The 22,682-nt window shown below is 48.9% G+C and overlaps 1 protein-coding gene across 6 annotated transcripts in view; it reads left to right on the forward strand.

Moving 5' to 3' along the window:
• GASK1A (golgi associated kinase 1A) overlaps positions 1-22,682 on the forward strand; it is a 61,240-nt gene that overhangs the window by 37,454 nt on the left and 1,104 nt on the right. For all 6 annotated transcript variants that reach the window (XM_015236357.3, XM_072941073.1, XM_072941074.1 and 3 more), the window contains 3 exons: positions 4,815-6,110; positions 20,598-20,720; positions 22,543-22,646. In XM_015236357.3, the coding sequence (XP_015091843.2) occupies positions 4,860-6,110; positions 20,598-20,720; positions 22,543-22,646 (1,478 nt within the window). In that variant the 5' untranslated portion in view covers positions 4,815-4,859. The remainder of the gene's footprint in view (positions 1-4,814; positions 6,111-20,597; positions 20,721-22,542; positions 22,647-22,682) is intronic.

Raw genomic sequence — 22,682 nt, forward strand, 5'->3', positions numbered from 1 at the left:
AATCCTGCCCTCTGAAGATGTGCTTATGTATTCCCTCTCACTCCAGCCATGGTTTTGTTATGAAAACTATCTAACTGACCTTAAAAAAATGGAACAGAAACTGCAAATCGCAAAATCTCTGCCAATCTACTCAGAGTGTGAGTAGTGATGAATCAGTGATCAGCCAGTGAGGGCTGCTTGCAGGAGAGGGCAGAGGTCGGGGGACAGAACAGAAGGGGTTGTCACACCTTCAGTAATGACTCCAGAATCATAGCCATCCCCCCTACACACACAGACCTCATGCGGCTTCCCTCTGCTCCTTCTCCCACCCAGGAAACTCCCACCAAGAAACACTTAACAGGTGCTTTGTGATTCTGTCTCTTGTGGTGATGGGGAGAGGAACATGCACTCTCTGTCTTCTCTCTACCCTCCCTGCCTGCATGTTATTCCATCCTCCACAGCAGGTCAGTGGAGGACCAAGTTTTTGTCATTTTTGTCTGACATCTGTGAGTTGAGAAGAGATGGTTACATCTGCCTCTGCCAGCTGGCTCCTGTGTCGCAGCTGGTCGGAGGCTTAGTTGTTGAGCCTGGATGTCGAGTTTAGAGCAGGGCATTCTGGGAGGCGGTCTGGGGAAGGGAGAGCTGGTGCCCAAGAGTGAGGCAAAGTCCTGACTGGTTTTCCCAGTCAGAAGCGCATTCCTTTCCCTGTGACCCTTTAGGAATTAGAAAAAGTTTTCTGCTGGCAGTTATGGTACAAAGTGTAATTGAGTCTTTTTCTCCGGATGTCTTCATTTCTCAAACTGTTTCTGTGCAGAGGTCACCAATGTCTGTTGGAATTTTTCCAAAAAGCTCTTCTCAAAGGACCTCTCTGGTTTCCCTTTGACAGAAGATGTCCTCCATACCATCTGCCCATTTCAGGGGGAAACTGGTTCCTGGGACGTATCTGTGACCAGGTTGTGCAATCATCATCATCACAGCCTGAGCCCCATCTGTAGTGACACCACTCTGCCCTTACTAGTCAAGGGAAGGACACTATGCTTCATTACTAAACTGCCTTACTGTTTTCTGACCAAGGGCCCACTTTGGGCCCACACTGAGCCCACGAGAAATCACCAAAGGATCTGTATTAGTTAGGGTTTGCTGTGATAATGCTGTGTAGGAAACAACCTCACAATCACAGTGATTGACAATGTACATCCTTCTCTTGGTTACAAGGCTGTGGGTTAGCTGGGCCCAGCGGGTATGGCTGGATTGAGTCCAGGCTGGGCACTGGGTACACGTCTGCTCCAGGGGCCTTGTCTGGGACGTGCTCCTCTCATGGTGGAGGACGAGTTTGCAGGGAGGCACATCACATCACACAAGCACGTTTAGAACCTGCAGTAGGACGTGGCATTGGTTACGTCCACTTACATCCTGTTAGCAAAAGCAAGTCACATGACTGAAGTCAAAGATGGGGTGGGGAAGTGTAGTCCATCTTCAATGACCACGGCAAGGTGAGGGGGAAGGAAGAAGAGTGAATAAATGATTCCATCAATGACACTGTCTTTCACTTCATGTTTAGGAGCTGCTTCCACCCTGTATGAAGACTATGATGGGGAGCTTGGTGGTGGCTCCTGTCCCCAACCTGGCACAGCCCCCAGCTTCTCAGTGGGCTGGGCTCTTTACTGTTCTCCTGTATCCCCTTCCTCCAGTTGTTAGGGATCCCAGACCCCACCCTTTTTGAAATCTCAGTGTTTTTCTTTTGGCCCCTCTGCGTATTTCCTTCCTCCTCAGCTTCCCACACTCTTTTAAGCCAAGTGATTCCTTCCTCTTCCATCCTGGTTATCTTTGGATGGAGCCTCTGTAAGGCTTTCTCACTGCCCAGGTGGCCCCCTCCTGACTTACACATGTGGTTTTATGATGAAAGAATTTCTCTTTCTGCCTCTGCCTTGAGCTGTGCTCCCAAATATCCCCAGTAAAATAGGCCAAAACCCAGGAATAGGTGGTGGATATTTTTCAGATCCCAGAAAAATAGAGGGGATTCAGAAAGTGGGGGCAGAAATCCTGATCCCACCACACATGTGAATGTACCAAATCATGTGGTGAGCCCCTTCTATATTTTGACTCATTTCTCTCTCATGCCAGTCTTTGGAGGGAAGAATTATCTCATTTTTCTCCCATTTTGTAACCGAGGAAATGGGGCAGAGAGGTTGTGTATCTTGCCTGTTGTAACAGCCCAAAAGGGCACAGGCTGATCTGGAACTCAGTGGGGTCTTCCCCAAAGCCCCCATTTTTCTGGCCACCTTCTGTTTTCACTCCTCTTCCTCTGCGTCCGTGAGCAGATGTGACTGCTGAGCTGGAGGGCATCTTCTCTGAGGGATTAAGGGGGAGTCTTGGTGAAAGGGTGGGAGGCGGGGGTTTGAGGAGGGAAACAGAGCAGCTGTAGAACCAGACAGTGAAGGTCACACCATTCTTCTTTCCCTCCTGCCACCAGCATCGCAGGGAAGAGAAGACAGTGCATGTGTTTTGGGCGGGGACACTTGGGGGCGGGTTCCACTGGCAAGTGTGCAGCAGTGGGGCCAGTCGGGTTCCACTAGCAAGCTTTCTAGTACATTGTGCGTCACGCCCTTTTCTCCTTTCTCTAATGTGCTCTTTATTATTCATCTGAATGTTTCTCTTCAGATGATTTTTTTACAATTTGATCAAAGCGGGTTTTTTTTTCCCAAAAGCTTTACTTGGGTGGCCCTGCCGGGACATCTGCTCATGGCCGTTTTGAACCTTTCTCTCTGCACAACCACACGATAGCCAACTTTCCCCAGGTTGTCTGAAGCCAAGGGAGGCCGAGAGAAGGATCAAAACAGCGTATCTTCTTGAAACATTTTTAAAAGATGATTTATTTTTCCCTAGTGGTATTCAAAACTTTGGGATTCCAGATTATGAATCCAACTTGAAAACATATTTTTCTTCTTAGAAGGAAAAAAACGCCCAAACAGACTTCTTTGTCCATGACCGTTTCTACTTTTCGTTTTAATTAAAAATATTGGTATTTTGCCAGCTGTGTAACTCTGGACAAACTAGCACTCTGGACCTTTCAGTTTTCTCATCTGTAAAATAGGATTTAAATAATTCCCATTTCCCTATGTTGTTGTGAGGATTACAGGAAATAATAACTTATACAGTAACTGATATACAGTTGAGAAGTTAACATCAATAATTAGATCTGCAGTTAGTTAAATCTGGGGATGTGGAATCTGGGATTATGGAGGGTCAAAAGTATTATTTGGGTTTCTCACAATGATATTTTATGTGTATTACACATATGTGGGTGTGTTTTAAATAATAATAAAGAACAAATTAAAAATATATCTAATCAGGACAAAAATTTAGACTCTCATTTCAAAAGGATCATCAGCTACAGGCATCTCGGGGTGAAAAGGATCATCTGTTTTATGGAAAAGAGGCTCAGTTCCACTGGGGACGTTCTGTGGCACCGTTACAGAATGTCTCTCAGAATTGCCCTTTGAGGGATGGAAGCTGGGCATTTATCCACTGACTTTTGTACCCTGTTGGTTGAGGGTTGTCCCGAAAGATGTTAATTTCCTCTGTGCCTCCCTGAGAGTGGGCAGGAACGCAGGGAATGATTCAGGCACTTGAAGTGGGATGCTGGCAGTGTGCAGAGGGATTGTCCACTGTGAGGGCAGCTGGAATCAGTCCAGGGCCAAGGGGAATATAACATGGAACACAAAAAGCATCTTCTAAAAGTCCCCTGGAGCCCCAAACAGAGAAGAACCCCAGAGATTGGAGGAGGCTTCTCGTCAGCAAACTTGAGTGCCCTAGGCCAGGAAACAGCGTTTGCACCTCCCTGATAATCCCTGTTATCTGGTGGCTCATGTCATGGAGAGTGTCCTCTGTGCTGGGCACCATGACAGTCCTGAGGTACAACAGCAAATGAGCCAGTATCCCACCATCCATTTAGAGAAGCAGACATCAAATGATCAGATACAGTACAGAGGGAAGGGCTGTGCTTAGGGAGAAATAACATGTGATGGGAGCACATAGCTAGGGCATCCAGCCCATTGTGCAGCTTCCACGGGAGGCTTCCTGGGGGAGGTGGTGTCTCAGCTGAGACCTAAAAAATGAGAACAGGGAGGAAGGGGATGTTCCAGGCAGAAGAAAGAGCTGAGACCTAAAAAATGAGAACAGGGAGGAAGGGGATGTTCCAGGCAGAAGAAAGAGCAGTATCAAGTATGGAGACAGAGAGGGCCTGGCACTGTCCAGAGCTGAAAGAGGTTCAGCATGGTTTGAGCATTTCAGGCATTCAGACTTTCTCCAAAGAGGCTTTGAAGGATGTATGATCCACCCAGTGTGTGAAGACTGGGTTGCAGAGGAGCAGGAGTGGAGGCAAAGAGACCAATAAGCTGTCCTGGTAAAGTAGATGAGGCCAATGAGAAATGGATGATTCAAGAGATGTTTAGGAGGAAAAATTTGCCAGACTTGGATATGTGGGGCAGAAGAAAGGGTGGAATAGAGATCAGGCCCAGGCTTCTGGCTTGGGTATCTGGGTAGATGGTGCTGTCTTTCAGCAGCCTGGGAACAGAAGGAGAGGCATGTTTGGAGATGGGGAAGGTGGTGAGTAAATTATGAAGTGGAGAACTTCTATTTGACCTAGTGATCCCTTCCCCTCTCTCTCTCTGACTGCTAGAAATCTGTGGGCCACTTCTCTTCCGGCTCCATGACACTCTTCAAAGGGCTTCATACACCCAAGATGTTCTTTCATCCACTGTCCACGTTGTTTTGCGGGTTGGGACTGATGTTTTCACGGGTCTCAATCATTCTTTTTCTACTCTGTCCCATAGGCATCCTGGTTCTGGAGAAGGCTTCGTGGCAAGAGGCGGTTGGTGATGGTGTTCTGTCTCTTGATGACTCTGTCTGTGGTGGCTATCACCCGCTTCCCACTGCAGCATCCAAGTGCTGGCCCAGCCCCTGGTCCTGTGGAGCCCCAGGGGGTAACCAGCATTCTTGCTCCCAACAGCCGGCAGGCTCTGAGCTCCAGTTGGAGGCAGCAGGCAAGAAACCTAAGGTTCCGGAGAGGCTGGGCTTTCCCTGGGAATTCCATCCTGGTGTGTGCTGCGGAGCAAGGCCACGGAGGGAGCATGGATAGCAGCAGGCAGTCCCCTGGCAGGGACAGTAGGCGTCCAGGGAGAGTCAGGAGGGATGTTACTTTGGCACCATCAGGAGATTTGAGACTTAGTACCCGGCATCTTGTGCTCCCAAGGGAGAATGAGGTCAGGAGTCCAGGAGCCAGAGACCTGGACCCCCCCTGGCATGACAGCCCTCTCTGGGAAGCACAGAATGAGACAGGCACCTCAGATGGCCCCCTTGCAGGGCGTGACACAGCAGCATTTCTGGCTTGGAGAACTACTGCTGGCCTTACCCTCTGGCCCCATCCAGTGGAAGGCGAGGATCTGCCAGGAGCAGGGAGCAGAACCTTGACTGGTGGACAACAAACAGGGGGTCCTGCACCGGCCACAGGGGCTCGTTGGTGGCCTGGCTCTGTTGGGGAGCTTCAAGGGTCCGTCTGGTGTGATGCTGAGCCCCCTGGACTGTTGAACAGCTCAAGGACAGGCGGGCAGGTCCCCCCATGGCTCACAGAGCATGATGTGCAGACCCTCCAGCTGCTGGCCCAGGGGGAGGTGGTGGGCAAAGCCAGAGTCCCTGGCCATGGGCAGGTGCTGCAGGTCGGCTTCTCCACTAAGGGTGCCCTTCAGGACGTATCTCGTAGGCTCAGCCAGCTCTGCTCCCAGGGGCTCTGTGGCCTGATCAAGAGGCCTGGGGACCTGTTGGAAGTCCTGTCCTTCCACCTGGACCGTGTGCTGGGGCTGCACCGGAGCCTACCTGCTGTGGCCAGGAGCTTCCATAGCCCCCTGCTGCCCTACCGCTTCACAGATGGTGGCACGAGGCCCGTCATCTGGTGGGCACCAGACGTGCAGCACCTGGGTGACCCAGACGATGACCAGAACTCTCTGGCCTTGGGCTGGCTGCAGTACCAGGCCCTGCTGGCACATGGTTGCAGCCGGCCGGGCAAGGGTCCATGCCTGGACATCCCTCACGCCGAGTGGGCACGCCTGGCACTCTTCGACTTCTTGCTGCAGGTAGGTGGGGCCGGGCAGGGTAGTGGTGGGGAGCAGTGAGGTAGGGGATTCGGGGTGAATTGAGATGCCGGAATTGGCCACATGAGGATGGCTGGTGACTCTCCCCATAGTCTTTGGCTTTTGATCACCAAGCATCTGTTTTTATTTTTCTGCCTCTGTGTTTATTCATCCAGTGGTGTGCTGGCACCAGCTCCTATCAGCTTACAAGAGCTGCTTACTGAAATTTTCCAGAATTTTGTGACCTGGTTGTAAAACACAGGCATTATTCAAATTTAAATTATATGAACTAGCAAAATAATAAATTCTGTAGAAACAAAGGTAATAAATACTCCAAACTCCATCACTTCATAATTATTTTACATTTTACTATTATTTGAGCTCTTAAGTTTATTTGCATGCATCTAATAAATACTATATATTGCTGAGCTACTGCACATCTCTTGTTAACGCCACATTCAGCCATGCTGGTAACTTGAAATTGGCCAGGGTAGGAGTGCTTGTACCATGGGAATCAGCAGATGCTACAAATCAGGATTTCTCCCATTTTTGGAGGGCTGATTTGTTTTTTTGTTTGTTTGTTTTTTATTGAAGCACAGTTGATTTACAATGTGTTAGTTTCTTGTGTACAGGATGGTGACTCAGTTATACATATATATATTCTTTTTCATGATAGGCATTATAGGATTTACAAGCTGTTGAATGCACTTCCCTGTGCTATATTGTAGGACCTTGTTGTTTATTTGTTTTGCATGGAGTAGTTTGTATCTGCTAACCCCAAACCCAGAGAGCTGACTGTTAAACACTTATTAGCGCACTACTGCTTGCAATGTTTTATCCTTGAATCAAGAAGGACTCAAGATGGGTGTGTAATTTGAAAAAGAGAGTTCAGCCAGAGGAGAGAAAGAATGGGAAAGGGAGAGATAAAGGGATAATATTGATCAGCTTGGGCCCTGAAGAATGAGAAGGAAGCCCCAGCATCAGCTGAAGTTCCTGCTGCTCCAGGAGTTAACTCTGGAGTTTTCGAGGGTCCTAGGAAAGGGGGTTGGGTGATCAGGGCACAAGGGTTAAAAGGGGGACTGCAGGCATCAGCTATTTACTAACTGGCCTGTTAGCAACCAGTGTGACTGTTCCAGGGCCTGTGAGCTGGATGTCAGCCACAGAGACATGGATAGGAAAAATGTGACCAGAAAGAAACAAAGACAAAAAAATTATTGAAGTGCAAAGTCGGTGGATATGTGAATTAAATGTATACTAAGCCAGCCTCCATTTCTTCAGGGACCCCTATTGAGAAAAGAGATCAACACTAGCCCTAAATTTACCTCCTGGGATGAGTGAATGAGTCTTAGGACAAGTTCTAGGCCACAACCATGTAGCCAGGGGCTGATATTCTCTGTTTGGTCCATACAAGATAGGTTTGAAATGCATTTTAGAAAATTCTTAGATCACTTTTGATACTTTAGAAATTCCCTATGAAAATCCTGCTTCCTTTGAAACATTGGATAATTCATTCTAATCAGGAATCAACCTGCATAGCTGCTATCCCCTTTAAAGGCTGCCAAACTCTCCTTTTGGCCAAAGATCATGCTTCCTTATTGTCTGACAGCCATCCACAAATACGGATGTTACCTGTCTGCCTGTGGATGTTTGTCTCCAGACACTGGGCTAGCTGGTCTTCTGTGATATTTCCAGCTCCTCTAGGCTGTGTCTCATGGCTGCTTTGTGGAGGGAGGAGCATGAGGCCTGGTGGTTGGCATGTGCTTTGGTATCAGACAGACCTGGATTTGAACCCCCCGCCCGCAGGCCACTTCCCACTATGTGACATTGAGCCAATTACTTTGCCTCTCTGAGCTTCACTTCTCCCACCTCTAAGTGGGACTGAGTGTCCCGATCTCATGCTCTTGGGCCTGACCATTTTAGCACTTGGTAGCTCCTGATTGCCAGCACCTGCATCTGCAGGCTTGCTCTGGGCCCTGAGCCTGCTCTGTCCAGTGTGTGACAGGCTGAGGGACAAGGATTAATGCCATCCCAATAGTGTGACCAGCCATGCAGTTTGGGATGGAGGAGTTTCCCAGACCGCAGACTTACAGTCCTAGGTGCACTGGGAGAGCTGGTCATGCTCCTTCCAGGAGCAGCCCTCCTGTGACTGATGGGAGCTGGTGTGTAAAAGCCCCAGCTCCCTGGCTGGGGTATCTCTGTGGTGCATATTCCACGTGTCTCTCAGAGTTCCCTCCTAGGACTGAGCCCATTACCCACAGTGGTCTTTGCTGGCCTTCCATGTCTTACTTCTCCTCTCCTTGCTTGTGTTTTGAAGTAGCTCGCGAATAAACTGCTTTCACTTGAATTCTTGTTTCGAGGGAGCCTGGCCTCCATCAGGTGACGTCACTGACCTTGTGTGGTTCTACATGCAAGTTCATTCACGTGATGTACTTAATACAGTGCTGGCGGTGGCCCAAGATCAGTAATAAACAGGCACTGTCCCCAGCACTTTACAGGAATTAGCTCATCTAATCCTCATGGCAATTTTACTAGGGAGATACTACATTTCTCCATATTTTAAAGTTGAACAGTTGAGGCCTAGAGAGGTTAAGTTACTTGCCCAGGGTCATGCCTGGTGGAACTGAGACACAGTCTGGGCAGTCTGACTCTGGAGCTCACCCTCTTACTCAGAGTCCTCTTCAGCTGGCCATGAATGAGGGCGAGAAAAGGGGATGCCTGCAGGGATGCCCCGAGGCCTTGAGCTTAGAGGCCTCTCCTTGCAAAGCCCCGGTCTCTCTGGTGTGCATTCAGCAGCTTTCTGCCCACACAGAGCCCCTCTGTCTGTCTCTGGAGGTTGCGCTGTGGGGCCCTTCCGCAGCTGCCAAGCCCTGCCGTGGGGATGGAAGGTTCAGCAGCCAAAGCACACGCAGGTTGTGGGTGTGGTCAGAAGCAACTCAGCTGGCCTCGTGCCACCTCTTCCTTGGTCTGCTGAACACCAGGCAAGTCTAATACCCGTCTGGCGGATGCCGACTTCCTAGAAACCACGGGCAAGTTGGAGAGAGGTGGGGCTGTTGGTTTCCCAGGCCAGGAACTTCAGATACCTTCTGACCAGGATCCAGGTACCAGCTCCACACACAGCCCGCTCTGCGGTATGCCTGCTTGTTTGTTTTGTTTCATCCAGTATAAACCCTTGTTATTCTGTGTTTGTGTATCACAACACAGACACAAAATACACAAGCACTGTGCCCAGATATGTTCCTTATACCCCCACAAATCATACCCTGTGCTTTGCAAATCCCCCATAGGATTCTGTATTAGTCATTGCTGAAATAATGCCATGTAACAAAGCTCTCCACAACTCTGCGGCTTGAAAACCAACACTTGATTACTTGCTTCAGGGGCTGTGGGTCAGCTGGGCTCAGTTGAGGCTGGCTCCAGGCTGTGGGTTCAGGCCTGCTCATCATTTCTTATTCTGAGCCCAGGCTGAAGAGGCAGCACTACTCGGGGCAGACTCTTCTCATGGGGAGTAGAAGAAGCCCAAGGGCTCAACCAAACTGCAGAAGCACATGTAAAGCCTCTGCCGATGACACTTCTGCTAATATTCCATTGGCCAAAGTAAGTCAATGGCCAAGCCCGGTGTTAGGGAAGGGAAATACACTCTGCCTAGAGTGGCAGGGAAGAGGAGCAAATATTTATGGGACGATAGTCAAATCAGTCACATACACATTGTACACTTACGCATGAACCTTAGACGCCCACAGGTGCTATAGCTACATACATGCAGACCGTTCACATCAACCCACATATTCTCCATATGGTGTCCAGACACTGCTGTGGGCAACTGGGGCTCAGTCCCCCTGAGACTGCTAGAGAAGTATGTAGAACATGCCTTAAGTCATCCCACCCAAGGGCCAAAGAAGCTGGGCTATTCGCCCATCAGTGGTTGAGGCTGCTCCCAACGGCGCTGACTTCCTGGCACTTCTAGCGTAACCCATGTGCTGGCCAGCCACGTGTGCTCCTGCAGCCAGAAAGGGGCAAAGGCAGAGGGCTGCAGGCACTTGTAGAAAGCCGTGGGCATGGACAGGAGTAGTGAGTGCCAAGGGGAGATGAGTGGAGCGGGTGCCAATAGCATGTGCTATTTCCAGTGAATGATAAGTCTAAGACCAGTTTCAGCAGGCCGTTGTGACCAGGATGGTGTTCTTGATTAATAATCTGGTTTCTCTATGAAAAAGTACTGATAGTGAGTGAGTACCTCCCACCTCACCCTGGGCTGCGTCACAGGGGAAAGTAAGACCGTGTCAGGGAGGAGCTGGTTCTGCCCGGCTGGATGCAGCGGGTGGGAGAGTGTGTATGTGTGTTGATGGGAGGGGCTCAAAGAGCTCTGTTCAACTTCATGTCAGGGGCCATTTGCAGCCAGAGTTGCATTCACTCTGGTGAGAGGCACAAAGTCCTTCTCCTTTGGGGACAGTGAAGGTGGCACAGCCAACCATGTTCTGGAGGAACTGTGACCATCACATCTGCTATAAGCCAATTCCAACCCGAGGGGTGTTGTTCCTGGACCCAAGAGGGCCTTCTACCCAGAGGCCAGAGGTGGGGAAGGAAGTTCTGTGGGACTGGGTACATTTCTGTTTTTTTTTAAAGAGGGCTTCTTGTCTCACGCACTGCTTCCTCTTGGAGCGTGTGTGATTGGCTGGTCTGGGTGAGTGAACTGTGGAGAGCTCAGTGAGTTGCTTCCCTCATAGAAGTCATTCTGCAGCCTCTGCTTATGGAGAGCCTTCATGTTCTGGAAAGTCCAGACCCCAGAAAGCCTCAGCTGCCACCATCCTGGTCCAGACCACCATCTTTTCTTACCTGGACTGATGTAATTGACCCCTAACTTGTGTCCTTGCCTCCACTTCTGTCCCCACCCATCTGATCTCCTTATAGAAGCTGGAGTGAAGGTCTTGGTTTTGGTTCCCCAAGGCAGACCCTGAGACCAGGATTCTAGTGCAGTAGTTCATCTGGGAGAGGATCCCAGGAAACACCTGAAGGGAAAGGGAAAGTGGGACAGGGAAGGCAGCCAATAAAGGGCGTGCTATCAAGCAGATCACGGCTGTGGGTGACTGGGGCTTAGTTCCACAGGAAAGTTCTGAGCAATGGTATGAAATACACATTCAGAGGTAGCCCACCAAGAGGTGAGGGATGTGATGTATTTCTTTATAACCACATCTCCCCTTGGTCTCTGGTTGAGGGCTGCTTGGACGTGTTAATTCCCTGGCATCTAGGGAAAGCCCCCAGGCAAAGCCTACAGCAGCTAGAAGTTAGAGGGAAGCTCTGAAGTTCATCTACAACTGGGCAGGGAGAGAGCACACTCCTTACCATCGTAAATCAGAGTGTGTCACTTCCCCATTAACATAAGGCAGGGCCTTCTCGGTACCCTCAATATCAGGCTCTTTAAGGATCCCCGTGATCCATCCCTGTCTGCTGTCTCCAGCCCCATCTCTTGGCACGTGGCCTCGGTCAGTTTCTTCAGGCGCAGGGCCTCTTGCTGGGACATGCTTCTGATTCCTCCTGCCTGGGCCTCAGCTCTCCTTCCCCCATTGTTATCCTCTTTCTCCTTCATGGTATCCTGTCTATTCCCTTTCTATTCCCAGCACAGTATGTAAGTTTTATTTGATTTATTTGTTCACATCTGTCTCTCTGTTTTGTTCATCACCAGCATCCCCAGCTCCTAGCCCAGAGCCAAGCTCTTGGTTTGGTCGTAGATAAGCACTTGTTGAATGAGTGAATGAGCAGATGAATGGATGAACTTCCAGGGTCTCTGTATGATTTCGTGTTTAGGTGCTGCTGTGTTCTGCTTCCTCAGTAAAATTCCTTCCTCTAGACTGAAAAGAATCCCAAGGCCCTCTCCATCTCCTGTAGGGTCCAGTAGAGAATCTGAGGCAGAAAACAATATGACAATCATTTGTTGAACCCTTGCCTCTGGCACGTGATTAACATTTGCATCCAGAACATCTAGATGACAGCAGATAAGGCTGCCTGGTGTCCTCCACTGTTCCACGCTGTTCTGGTGTGTTAATACATAACAGTCCTGGGGGCAGACAGTATTCTTAGCTCCATTCTACAGATGAGGAAGTTGAGGTTTAGAAGGGCTGAGGAACTTGCCCACAGTCACATGGCCTTAAGTGTTGGAGATGGGATCGAATCCAGTGCAGTTGGCCACAGAGGGTACACCCTTGACCTCTTTGCTGCTCTTAAGTGACTCTGGAGAAATCATTGCTTCTGGGTCTCTTCTGGGTAAGGCTGGCCGATTTCCTTCCAGGGGAGCCCGGTTCAATCATATGTGGTCCTGTGTATTCCTTATTTTGAGTTCAAATCTATGGTTCATGGTATCTCCTCTGGCTTGGTCTTCCCAGGACATCCAGTGTTGTCTCAGTTAGAGAGGAGTCCAGATCTGTGACCACTGCTGACCTCTCAGGCTTCCAACCAGAGACATGAAATATAACAGCAGCTACCATTTATGGAGTGCCTGCATGTGAACTCCCTCAAGTCTCCCAACAGACTCAAGAGGTGGGTGCTGTACTTCTCCTTACTTCACAGATGGTGCAGCCATCCATGGAGGAGTGAAACAGCTGCCAGGAAAAGGGTGTTTAAAGGGTGACATTGAACAGCTTTACATATATTTAAAAACAGTATCTCAATTAGGGTGAGGTATGTTGGACAGACTTCTGAGATGGTTCCCGATTCCCACCCCTGTAGCATTAACTCCTGCCCCTGAGTATGAGTGGGACCTGTGAACATGATGGAATATCACTCCAGTGATTAGGTTACCAATCAGTTAACTTTGGGCGGTTTTTTTTAATTGAAGTATAATTGACCTACGACACTATGTTAGTTTCATGTGTACAACATAGTGATTCAGTATTTCTGTACATTACAAAATGATCACCAAGATAAGTCTAGTTCCCATCTGTCACCATAAAAAGTTATTACAGTATTATTGAGGTTACTACTAATAATTAACTTTGAGTTAATCAAAGAGGAGAGTCTCCTGGGTGGGCCTGAACTAATCAGGAGAGTCTTTTAAAGCAGACAAGCAGCAGAGAGCTTTTCCTGTGGGCCTCAAGGAAGAAATCATCAACAGCCATGCTCTGAACTGCCTTGGGGAGGGAAGGTCTCTGGGAGGACCCTGAGATCCTGGAGAACCTAGTCCTACAACCACAAGGAATGGTTTCTGTCAACAACCTGACTGAGCCCAAAAGAGCCTGGGTTACAGATGAGATGTAGCCCCACCTGACACCTTGAGTTCAGCCTGTGACCCTGAGCAGAGAACCCAACAGAAACGGAATGAACCCCTGACCCACAGAAACTGTGAGCTAATTAAGTGTGTTCTTTGAAGCTACTAAGCTCATGGTCATTAGTTATGCAGCAATAGAAAATGAATTCCTGAGGCAAGGGAGGGGCCCCGGGTATGACTGTATTAAGACTGTCCCATCTCAGGTGCTGAGCTCAGGGTCCCTGACAGCGAGTGGCTTTCTCACTTTCTTCTGTCTCACCCTGGTCCTGTCCCTGTTTAGATTTTTTTTTAACTTTAATTCTTTGCCCCATTTTCTGTTGGAGTATTGATCTTTATCTTAATGGCTTTAAGAGCTTTTTCTAGAATAAGGAAATTAGTCTTTTGTTTTCATTGTATTGTAATATTTCTCTCAGGTTCAATTGCCATTAAACTTTGTTTATAATCTTTCTGCTGTGCAGAAATTTTAAAAATTATGTTGTTAAAATTATCAAGCTTTTTTATGAATTCTAGGTTAGTAGATAATGTTTTAAAAGCCCATCCTCATTTCAGCATTATTTTTAAAATTCTTCCATATGTTCTCATATATTTTTGATCCATCTGGAAGTTATTTTGGCGTAAGAAATCAGGTGCAAAACAATTATTTTTTTTCAATCCAAATGTCCCGGCACCATTTGTTGAATAATGATCCTTTTCCCCATTTGAAATTCTGCCTTTACCATATAGTCAATTTCCATATGTACGAAGGTATATTTCTGGACTCTTCTGTTCCAGTAAAGGGTCTGTCTATTTATGTGCCAGAATCACACTGTTTTAATTATCACGCTTTATATTTTATGTTAATAACTGAGAGGGCTTGGTCTTTTTTGTTGCTCTTTTTAAAGACTTCTCCTGATATTCTCACATACTATTCTCATGTGAAATTTAAAGTTAGCTTTTTATTTCCTTTGCCTTCCTGATTCTTTTTGAGACATTATTGGAATCCAGTTAAATTGGTGTGGACTAATACAGAGAGAATTTACATCCTAAAATATAGGGTCATTCTAGCCAAGAACAGGATGTCTTTCCATTTATTCCTGTTCCTCAGAAGCATCTTGATGTTTTCTTGAGCTGGATCTTCACTTCCATGTTAGCATATCCCTGGTATCTTATCTTCTTGTGACCACCGAAAATAGCCTCTTTCCTTCATTTTGTTACCATCCCAGGTCCTTGGGCTCTTTAATCAATAGAAATTGATGAAAGGCTAGACGAGAAATTCAGGCAAGGCTTTATTGGGGCTCGTGCTGCAGTGTAAGGGAGTGAAAACAAGAAACAATTGCCCTTGCTCACTCCCTGACGAGGGGCGAGCTGGTTCCTTAAATGGGGTGAATCAGTGGGTTGAGCTTAGGTGGTCTGCCCAACCCCTTGGTAGTGCTGTGTGCAGGGATCATTCGCAGTGCCCTGCTTTTGCTCCCAGCACGTCGGAAATGGCTGTTGGTTTGTGGACTTTTTGTATCTTATTCTTCATAATTGCCCCAAACTCACATGAGTACAGTTATTTTTAGTCCCTTATTGTTCTTTGTAGTCTGTTGCTCCAGGAGACGTTTGTCCAGGCACAAGTGCAAGCACTCCAGTAGAGTCCCTGGTCCCAGCCTGTCTCAATATGCTCTGACCCATAGCTCTTGGTCTGTGTGAAGGACATTATTTCTGTGCTGCAGTTTGATTACTGGCCATTCCACTAACTTTGTATTGCTTCTAACAGTTGCTCAGTTTACCCCTGGGTTTTCCAAGTGTATCATCATTTCTCCTGTAATGAGTACACTTTGTCTTCTCATTGCCTCTTCTTTCTTTCTTCTATCTCACTACAATTGTGGTGCCTCCAGGGCAAAGGTAAATAGTAATGGGATGATGGATGTGACTTGTTTCTGCAGATTTGGGACAGTTTATAATGTTCAACCATTAAACATCATGATGGCTTTTGACTGAAAATATGATGAAGATCTGTTTGCTATTCTTGCTTCATTAAGAGTTTTTCTTGTCAAGAATGGATGTAGAATTATATCAAGTGCCTTTCAAGGATTCATGGAGGAGATCACAATACTCCCCTCTGTAATGTATTGATGTGGGGACCTTTTGTGAAAAGTGTTTCCGTGGTAACTCATCCCAGCTTTCTTGATTGGAACCTACTTTGCTGTGATGGATTCATCTTTTCACAGCTGCTGGGTTTTGTGTTGATGTTTAAATTTGGAGTAATCTACGGATGCCTTTTTAGATAAGATCTAGTTCTTCTCAGTTCATTTCCTCAAAGCCCACCAGCAGGTCTATTCACCCACAACCAAGGCTGGTGCTGTGACTTCTGGCCTTGGGCTTAGGGCAGAGGAGGCATCCAGGTATTCCTCCCCGGGGCCTCTGGGAAGGCTGCCCTTTGTCGGGACACCAGGGAAGCACAGCATGGGGAATCCTCAGAGGAGAGAGAGAGTCAGTGCTGAGTAACCCACTCCTCCTCCACACCCTGACTTCCCCAAAGCCTCACGAATTCTTCAACAGCCAGCCAATGTGAGACAAACCTGCTGTCCTCCTTTGGTTAGAGATGCTGCCACCCTGGGGCAATCTGACCCCAAGGCAGTGAGCCAACCCAGCCAAGAGCCACCCTTTCAACCCAGAAGAACTGTGACTGCCCCCTGGTGGGGGAAAGTCTTGCATGAGGAGGGGAGGCAGGGCCACCAGGGACAGCAAGTGGTTCTTCTGGAATCTACCAGACTCTGATCAGGCGCCAGCTGAGGACTCCATCTTGGCCCAGGAGCCTGGTGATGGGTTGGAGGATTCAGGCCCATCTCGTGCCCTGTGCTGGGCTCCTCCCAGACCGCTCATCACCTAGAGGTAGGCCTGGGGCTCTTCTTGGCAGACTGCAGTGACTTGTCCCACCAGATGTACTGTTTGGGGGCCCCAAATCCTGGCCTCCCCCTGAAGCCTTCTGGTGTTGGTATCCTGGGCAGGAATACAGGACTCACATGGTAGGCAGGCTTTCAGTGGTCAGTCCTTGTGTGAAGCCCCCAGCAGATCCTTCCTTCTGCCAGCCAGCCATGCTTCATTAATTCATTCTTTCACTCAAAAACTCTCAACTGAATCTCTGGTTGTGCTTAAACAAGTACTGGGAGCTGAGGATCAAATTGAACCACGTCTTCTTTGCATCAAGGAGTTTGTAATCTCTGGTGCCAGAGAACACATAACCTGCCACCCAGTCTGACTCAGGGGTCAGACCCCGACTGCCTGGGTCTGCATCTAGGTGCCACCACTTCCTCTGTGTGGGACCCTAGGCACGTTATCCAACCTCTGTGACTCAGTTTCCTTATCTTTGAAATGGGGATAATAAATAACCATGTCTGCCTCCTGGCTGCTAGGAGGGGTTAAAGGAGTTGTGACTTGTAAAGTACAGAGCAGTACCTGGCACAGAGTAAGGACTTCACAACTAACCGTTTAAGTAAAATTAAACAAAAACTTCAATTCACATCATGATTATGCAATACTGCTAGGTTGGTCAGAAAACCAAAACTGCCAACGATTATCATTTTTTCTTGGTAACTCCTGATTTTTTAGAAACGGGAAAAAAGAATTAAATCCTAAAGTGATGTGGGAATGAAACTTAAGCTTGGTCTTGCTTGGCTGCTAGTCTGCTGCCATTTAAACTGAATTTCTCTTCCATGGATGAAAGTTCCCAGACATCGTGGCAAATTAATCACACTGGCAACTGCATCTGGCCGGCCCCTTCCTGTTTAATATTCAAATAGGTGTAGATTTGAGGAAGCCAGCGCTGCATGTATGTATGGGCCAATATTCCTTGTAGGTTCCTCTGGAAATAAATGCTGCTGCAAGTTGAAATCTATACCGAATGGCCTGGAGATGGGGTCAGGGAGGGTTTGGTGGGAGGAAGGGGGTTTGGCAGGAGGAAGGAGGTTTGGCTGGCTGTGCATCAGGCATGACGTGAAATCCAGAGCAGTGACTGTATTTTGGTCTTGCTAGAACTGCCCTGGCATTTACTCTCCCAGCCAAAGAGAACCTGGCAGGTGGAATCCATCTCACAGATTTGTCCAAGTTCCAGAAACCAGGACTGCACTTAGAAGAGAGTGGCTAGACTTCGTAATGCTACTTTATTTCAGACTCTGGTTCTCAGGCCTATAGCGCTGGGGTGAGGCCAGGGCTTTTGGAGGGAGGAGCCCCTGAGATTCCTCCAGGCTTTTGGTCCTGTCCCTCCCAGGGCCAGAGAAACTGAGGGCTCTCAGTGATAGCTACCCTTGCTTCATTTACATCATCAACTTGTGTGGTCCTTGGTGCAGTCCTGTGTCACCACTCCAGATGAGAAAACTGAGACATAGGTTAAATAACTTTCTCAGGTCATATTTGCTAGAACATGATGGAGTCATGATTCACCCCTCAGATCCATTAGGCTCCAAACCAGGGTCACAAACATGGCCCAGAGTACAGGCCGAATCTACCCTTCTGTGTTTTTGTATGTCCCACGAGTTAAGAATGGTTTTAGCATTTTTAAGTGGTTGAAAAGATCAGAAGAAGACTATTTGGTGACATCTAAAAATTATATGAAATTCAAATTTCAGTGTACATAGATAAAATTTTTTTGGAACACAGCCATGCCCATTTGTTTGCATATTATCCATAGTATGTACAATGTGCACTACAGAGCCAGAGTTGGGTAGCTGTGACAGAGACTGGATGGCCTCCAAAGCCTAAAATATTTACTCTCTGGCCCCTTACAGAAAAAGCTTGCTGACCTCTGCAGTAAACCTCTGTGCGGGTGTAACTGAGCAGGACCCTATGGGGTCTTCCTGGGATAGACCCTTCCTCTGTATCCTCTGTGGTAGCTCCTGTCTGAAGTACCTAGATAATAGTATCTCATGCATATTTCCTGAGTTTTTCAGATGCTAAAAACCACCACCAAAGGGGAGAAATGAATTACTTGATGATCATGAGCATGGAGCCCCAGACCTTCTGGTTCCTAGGGATTGATCACCATCAACCAATCTGAGACTTGTGCACAGCTGATCACATAACCTGGGATGCCCCTCCCTTAGCTGGCTTTAAAAAATGCTCAGCTGAAACCCTTCAGGGAGTTCAGGTTTTTGTGGGGCATGAGCCACTGGTTCTCCTTGCTCGGTCCTGCGATAAACCTTTCTCTACTCCAAACTCCAACGTTTCAGTTTTGCCTCACTGTGTGTCAGGCACAGGAACTTGTATTTGGTAAAATAGGCAGCCTCCTGAACAGCTCCTGCTAAGAATGGTGCGGGTATGAAAACACAGCAGAGGATCTCCTTGCTAAGTTCTAGGACAGTATGGATAAATATGGGGGCATGATACTAGCTTCAGGTGGATTTAAAACCAGTAGAAGGGCTGGGAGGTCTCTGGGGGCATCCTGCAAAGCTCTATGGGGGCATGCCACACGCTCAGTCCTGTCCCAGTCAACACTGCTAGTAGCCCGGTTGAGCACATCGGGGCTGTAGTGGACCCAGATGGTTGCTCTGTGTTCCTTCTGCATGGAACCCTGATGTGATTCACCTTCCCCCTCATTCCTGGGTTCAGGGATCAATGCATCACCATCTTCCACTGGCTGCCACTGGGCCAGGGATGAGCACATGTCCAAATTTGATCCAATCAGGCAGAAGGGGAGAGCTTAACATTCCACAGTTGTTGGGGGAGACCTTCCTTCTCTCTCTCCCTCTCTCCCCATCTCCCCACTGTCCCCCCTCTTTCTCTCTCCTCTCTGGACATGAACAAGGACAAGCATACCCACACAGCCACCTGCAGGTTCCTGAGACAACATGGGGATGTCCTTTACATTCTGAGGGTAAAGTGAAGAGCAGAAAGAAACCCAAGTCCTTATCATGACAATAGGAGCTGTGAAATCCCCCAGCCTGCCCCATCTTGAGATTTCTTGCTGTAGGTGAGCTTAATTTCTCTTGGGTTAAAGCCATTTTGAGTCCGGTTTTTCTCTTACTTGTGGCTCCGGTTATACAACGTCCGGGAGGCCACAGCCATGACTGTCCGCCTCGGAGGCTTGTTAATGGGCTTGCTGCCTGAACAGGGCTATAGCTGTTTGCCCCCTGGCCAAGCTGGACCAGTCCTCTGGGCTAGACTTGCCTTTTTTAGTGGTGCTAGTGGACATTCTTGGTCTACCGCCCCTAGAAACACTCCCTAATGCGGCTTCAGAGGGATGCCTTCAGCCTGTCTGGGGACGAGGTTCTTGGCCCGAGGTGTGACTTCTTCATGCTGAGTTGTTGTGAAACAGAGAAAATGTTTTGGGACAGTAGTTGGGACTGTGTAACACCACCTCATTTCTGGGTGTCTGGTTTTGTGAGGTTGATTGGTGAATAGAACTATAGTTAGTTTCTGGTTTGTGTAGGAGGAAATCGATTTTGTATTTCTTCAGAACATAGGAGAGTTTTCCTACAAAGTGATGTGGAAATGGAGTGAGACCTTTTATCAGCCAGCTGTGAGCTGGGGCTGAGGTGGCTGGCCTGGCTGTGATGAATGTCGCATCCTGGGAGTTATAGACTGTGCCCTCCACACCATCCCATCCCCTCTGCAATTTGTGGGTGGGCTGCAAGTGGCAGAGGGAGACACAGTGGTGGTGCTGTCTAAAGCTGGACCAGGTTTGTGCCTCCAGTTGGCTGAGCAGCGACTACAGAATATGGATGTAGACCATCCAAACACTCCTGGTGCCTGCTGCTACTTTAGCTGCTACCATGGAGGATGATGGGCTGCGACTTCTGGTTCCTCCTCTTCCTCCTCCACTGTTTTGAAAGCTCTTCTCCAGCCTTAATTAGTGTAATGATGGGGACCTCATGTGACCTCTGTAACTGGCTCATCCTTCCTGACCTTCGGTGGGGAGGGCAGGATAACAGGGAACGCTGGGCTCAAGCCAGGCAAACCTCGGTTCAAATCCCAGCTGTCCTGCTTTCACCTGTATGACCTTGGGTAAGTCGGGTCAGTGTCCCCAGGTGTAAAATGGGGATAATGGCTCCTTGCACAGCTGCAGTGAGGAGTGGAGGAGGTGGAGATGCAGCGATGGTTCTGGTCATCGAGGAGCGGGCTGAAGCTCCATCACAGCCGGAGGCCGGCAGAGCTGGCCAGCACCAAGAGCCCTGAGGATGGCCCCCAGAGTGTGGCCCCGTGGCTTGGGCAGCCCGAGGGCTGGGTCTGATGGAGGCAGGCACTGTCCACTCCCTCAGAGGATGGTGTCCCCACAGGTCCATGACCGCTTGGATCGCTACTGCTGCGGCTTTGAGCCCGAGCCCTCGGACCCCTGTGTAGAGGAGAGGCTCCGAGAGAAATGCCAGAACCCAGGGGAGCTGCGGCTGGTCCACATCCTGGTACGTCCCCGGGTCACCCCAGACTCGGGTCTGCCTTTCTCCGTCAGCAGATGCGGTTGCTGAGTGTCAGAGATCCTGTGACCTTGGGGTGTCACTATCCTGTTCTTTTTAGAAGTGGGACCCTTTGTTTGAATAATGTTTCCAGGAAGCCTTAATATATAAAACTGATGAAAGTGGAGCTTTGAGGATGTGGTTGAGGTGGGTATGGGCTGGGGGCTGGAGACGTTTACACTGACTCCTTTGTCTCCGAGACACTCCAGGGAAGCCCTAGGTTTCCTGGAAGCAGAGTATGGGAACTGTGTGTCTAGTCAGGCGTCCCCACTGTGCCAGTAAATGTGGAAATTGTGGCCTAGAGCAGGGAAGGGATTTTCCAAAGCTGCGTGTCTGCTTGTGGGCAGTGACAGGGCTCTCTCCTAAACCCTGATGGCTCACAGGCTGGGGCTGTTGGAGAAACACTGTATTACCTCCAGTTAAGAAGAGAGCCGGAGTGGGGAGTGATGTGCTGAGGCTATCGAAGAGGGACTGGTGTGGCAGAACAGGAGCGAAGTATCACCCCGGGGCTGAGCTTCTCTGTCTCCTCCCCAGTGAGGCAGGTGTCCTTGCTGCCTTGCTTGCCCCATTGCTGCTGGAGGGTAGCCATCAGCATGGTGCCCTGGCCTAAGTGTCAGGCCACACCAGCCCGGAGGCCAGGGCTGCCTGGTGGAGCCACGGGTGTCGTGGGAATTCTCCCTCTCCTGCCCCAGAGCCATCTGTCCGATTCCCTGGTAAAAGACAGATATCCTTTGGAGAGGTGGGCTTTTAGATCCATCATTTACCCCTGGTGGGTTGCCATCTCACAGATCCTTCTGGACAGCAAGTTTTGGAGAGAAGACTCATTGGGTTTCAAGAAACAGATGATCCCTGGTATGTGCAGGGGGGTTGAGAGGGAGAAGAGGCAGAGAGAGGGGAAACTGAGGTCCTGGAGACAAAAGTTCATGATGTAAGCCCAAGTCGCTGGAGAGAATTATGGGAAATTACCAGGGAATCTTGGTGAATATGTAGGAACAGGGTGTGTGCATGGGGGTGGGAGAAGGGAGCCAGAAGAGATGGCTTCTTGTTCCCACTATATCACAGTTTTAAGGTGGTAAAGGATTCCCTGTTGATGACTTTAGTTTGGAACAATTTTAGGAGGTGCTAAACTCTTCTCCTTTGGGGACAGAGTATGATCAGTGCTGCCTGAGGATGAAGGGTGTCCTGGTGTTCTTAGTGATGCTCAGGGGAACGCCCAGGGATAGGGTCACAGGGGCCACAGGGCTGAGCGTGTGTACGTCTGTCTGTGAGTGTGCACATGTGCAACACATCTGGAGCCACAGCCCTGATAGGTGGGCTTCCTCCACCCCTGTTGACTCCCACCTGTGCTCCTCACCCCTTCAGCCACCAGAACAGGAATCAGCCCCTCTACCTTCTAATTTCCAAGATGATGCTGTGGCTTGGGGCCACAGGTCCAGGTTTGAACCTGCCAGCTACCTGTTAGTTGTGTGACTTTGTGCAGTTACTTAACTTCTTTGTGCCTCTGTTTCTGTAAAATCAGGCTAATACTAGAGGCCACCTCCCAGGGTTGCTGGGAGAGGTCACTGAGATGGTGCCTGGAAGCACTGAGCACAGCACGGGCATAGAGTAAGCTCACTACTCAGTGCCAGGGGATCATCTGGGTGAGTAGCAGGGTGGATTGTGGGACTGACAGCTCAGGGTCCCCCAGGCCCCTGAGCCCTGACAGAGTCCATAGGCACCAACTAGGCTGCTCCCTTACCTACCTCTATCTCTGTCCATCCTCTTCCCTGAGGTCCGGAGCAGTGATCCATCTCATCTGGTCTACATCGATAATGCCGGCAACCTTCAGCACCCTGAGCACAAGCTGAACTTCCGGCTGCTGGAGGGCATCAATGGGTGAGGGTCAAAGGGATTGGGTGGAGATTCAGGGAC

This window comes from Vicugna pacos, chromosome 17, assembly GCF_048564905.1.
Source record: "Vicugna pacos chromosome 17, VicPac4, whole genome shotgun sequence".
Lineage (NCBI taxonomy): Eukaryota > Metazoa > Chordata > Mammalia > Artiodactyla > Camelidae > Vicugna > Vicugna pacos.